This window comes from Rhododendron vialii, chromosome 12a (assembly GCF_030253575.1).
Source record: "Rhododendron vialii isolate Sample 1 chromosome 12a, ASM3025357v1".
Classification (NCBI taxonomy): domain Eukaryota; kingdom Viridiplantae; phylum Streptophyta; class Magnoliopsida; order Ericales; family Ericaceae; genus Rhododendron; species Rhododendron vialii.
Window position 1 is genome coordinate 24,512,777 of NC_080568.1, and position 3,130 is coordinate 24,515,906.

At 38.0% G+C, this 3,130-nt stretch overlaps 1 protein-coding gene across 1 annotated transcript; it reads left to right on the plus strand.

Moving 5' to 3' along the window:
• The first annotated feature begins 387 nt into the window (after positions 1-387).
• LOC131309591 (uncharacterized) lies at positions 388-2,735 on the plus strand. Its single transcript, XM_058336203.1, has 4 exons — positions 388-1,294; positions 1,337-1,390; positions 1,481-1,543; positions 1,669-2,735. The coding sequence occupies exons 1-4, from the start codon at positions 388-390 to the stop codon at positions 2,733-2,735; spliced, it is 2,091 nt and encodes a 696-aa protein (XP_058192186.1).
• Positions 2,736-3,130: the final 395 nt, after the last annotated feature.

Here is a 3,130-nt window from a genome sequence, read left to right on the forward strand (position 1 = left end):
AGCTTTAAGGATTTTGGACATGGTCACTTTTTGCATTTAGACTGTAAATGATTATTAAACACACACCAGACTGTTTATGAAATCTATTTGAATATTATGAGTATAAATAGTGTTTTTGAGGCATTAGATAGTTTACAAATCGACTGATTATATCAAACAAATATCATTGTAGGTGTGTTTTTTTGTGCGATGGATACAACCAAAATATTGCTGTGTAGGTATGTATCGCAGGTTCTTGTTGTGAGGATATCTGGTGGCATTCGATTGGAGCATGTTTTAAGAAAGATTTGTGATAGATGGAACAACTTATGCGTTGGTAGTTTCTCATTGTCATATGTGTTGGATGGGAGTGATTGTGAGCTTGACAATGAAGAATCTTTTGATAATATGTTGTATTTGTATCCTACTACTGATAGAATAGATGCTAAGGTTGAGGTGATTAAATCTTGTAGTGGACAAACGGTTGGAAGTATTAGTACTGGAGGAACACTTGGAAGTATTAGTAGTGGAGTAGAAGTTGGTAGTTCTAATGATGCTGTTGCTGTTGTAGAAAGAGAAGAACCTTTGGAGGAATTTTGTCGCCATGCTGAAACTAGGTACTTGACAACGGGTTGGGCCAACTTGATATATGAGGTTGGGCAAGTATTTACTGGTGGTGTGAAGGAGTTTAGGGCAACTTTGCAGCGATATGCTATTGAAAATGGTTTTATGTATGATCTTGTTAAAAATGACAAGTATCGTGTGACTGCAAAGTGTTCGATTTCTAGCTGTGGATGGTATGTGCATGCCATTTTGGATCGCTCAAGCAGAGAGTTTTGGATTAAGAAACTGGTAAACGAGCATGGTTGTGGTTCAACCTATCGAACGAATAAACATAAACGGGTGACATCTAGTTTAGTTGCTAGTGAGGTTACTAGTATGGTTCAGAAAAAGAATAACACATCACCTATGGATCTGTTGGATTTGTTTCTGGACAAGTACGGTTTGGATTTATCATACCACCATGCATGGTTAGGAGTGGAAAAGGCTAGGGGGGAAATATTTGGAGACTATGAAAGTTCATTTGATAAGTTGAGGGGGTACGTTGAAGCTGCCAAAATTGCAAATCCAGGGAGCTTATTAAAGCTTGAAGTTGATCCTGTCAGCAAGGAATTCTCGAGGCTCTTTGTGTCGTTCAATGCATGTATCACAGGGTTTAATCATTGTCGACCATTCCTTTGCCTTGATGGGACACATCTCAAAGGCAGATTCAAGGGGTGTCTTCTTGCTGCCACAGGAAAAGATGCAGATCAAGGTACTTTTTTGGGTTATTTTTTATTTTGAATGTATTCCTTAGATATTCATATCTATTTATCTGCTTGTTCTATGATTGGTATAAGACAGAACCTAGGTTTCCATATATATCCATATCTATTTGTTTTCATACATATTAGTCAGCTTTCCATAGTTTTAAAAGGTCGCGGTTTTTGTTTTATTCTAGTAATGGTTGGCCTGAGAAGTGAGCACCTTGTCTCTAGACAGGCACTTTGTGTGACATTTTGGGGTTGGTCAAATTTTGTATCAGTATTTATTTTTATTAAGTAGATTAATGTTTCTTTAACTAGAACTACATCTAAGTGGAGTTCCATCTTATTTTTGTTTGTTTTGGGATTCTTTTTTGTGTTACAGGTTTATTTCCCCTGGCGTTTGCTATTGTGAATGCAGAAAATGATTGTAATTGGTTATGGTTTCTTCGGATTTTAAAGACTATCTTGTCTACACGGCCTATTACTTTCATTAGTGATCGCAACCATGGTCTCGTGAGTAACATACCAACTGTTTTTCCTGATTGTCATCATGCTTACTGTTTGTATCATCTTCAATTCAATTTGAAGGATCACTTCCCTGGACGGTTTCGAAAGGGTTATCGAAATAGGTTGGTTAAATTGTTTAATGCTATCGCTTATGCTCCATCGGTATCAGCTTATATGATATGTGAGGCTAAGTTCTACGAGCATGGGGGAGATAAGGCCAAGACGTTTATTGCAAGTGTTCCAAAACAACATTGGACTAATGCTTATTTTCAAGGGCATCAATACGGAGAGATGAGTTCTAGTGCTATTGAGTCCTTCAATAACTGGATACTTGATGCACGGCTTATGCCGATAATGAATTTAGTTGAAGAGTTGAAGTCCAAAATTATGATTCAAATGTCGCGTAGAAGAGAAGAAGCATCGCGTTGGGTTTCTCAGATTTGTCCGGACATGGATGCAAAGTTAGCTAAGAGGATTGACAAGGGGAGGTCGTGGAGGGTTTATAAATCAAAAACCAGCTTGTATGAGGTGAAATCTGTACCTGCTGTTCTAGTAAATCTTGAGGAAGGGACATGTTCTTGTGGAGCCTGGCAATACAATAGTTTCTTATGTGCTCATGCCGCAACGGTGTTAGTCAAGACTTGTGGAGCGGAGGGATCCTTGGCTGGTTACATTGATCCGTTTTATCATGTTGAGGCATATCGGCTCACATATCAAGATAATATCCATCCAATTCTAGCTATGGATATTCCTGACTTCACACAAGGAAGTACTCGGGTTATCAAAGCTCCAAAAAATAGAATGCAAGCTGGAAGACCTTGCGTAAAGCGCATTCGTTCTAGGGGTGAAGAACAATCCTCTGCTAGGCCAATGAAATGTGAGAGGTGCCACAAGCTTTCTCACCACAACCGCAGGACATGCAAAGGGGCTACGGATGATTGATTCTTTACATTTTTAATAGTACATTGTTTTGTTGGAATTCATGTCCATACAAGTAAAGAGACTACTTAATTGTTCTTAGGTGCGGGACCATTGCGAGGCATAACAAAAGGACTTGCAAGGAACCTCTTCTTAGTTGATTCTTAGAATGACACATTAAAGTCTTTCTGCATTCTTCTTCACAAAAGTTTATAAACTGGGAGTTTGTTTAGTTTTACATTGCGTTTCCAATAAGTCGAGTATTGCGATACTGGTTGAGAAGATTTTTAGTACTATGCAGTTTATGAGTGTCTTCAATTTTATGCAGTTTATGAGTTTCTTCAATTTTATGAAACTTTATGAGTGTCTTCAGTTTTATGAAACTTTATGTTGGTCATCTCTGTATATTTTGGTTATGC

Bases quoted from the DNA above. Each gene is read 5' to 3' on its own strand.
- LOC131309591 (XM_058336203.1), top strand. From the start codon at position 388: ATGTTGTATTTGTATCCTACTACTGATAGAATAGATGCTAAGGTTGAG. The intron at 1,295-1,336 runs GTACTTTTTTGG...TGTATTCCTTAG, and splicing joins AGGAAAAGATGCAGATCAAG to ATATTCATATCTATTTATCT. The intron at 1,544-1,668 runs GTTGGTCAAATT...TTTGTGTTACAG, and splicing joins ACTTTGTGTGACATTTTGGG to GTTTATTTCCCCTGGCGTTT.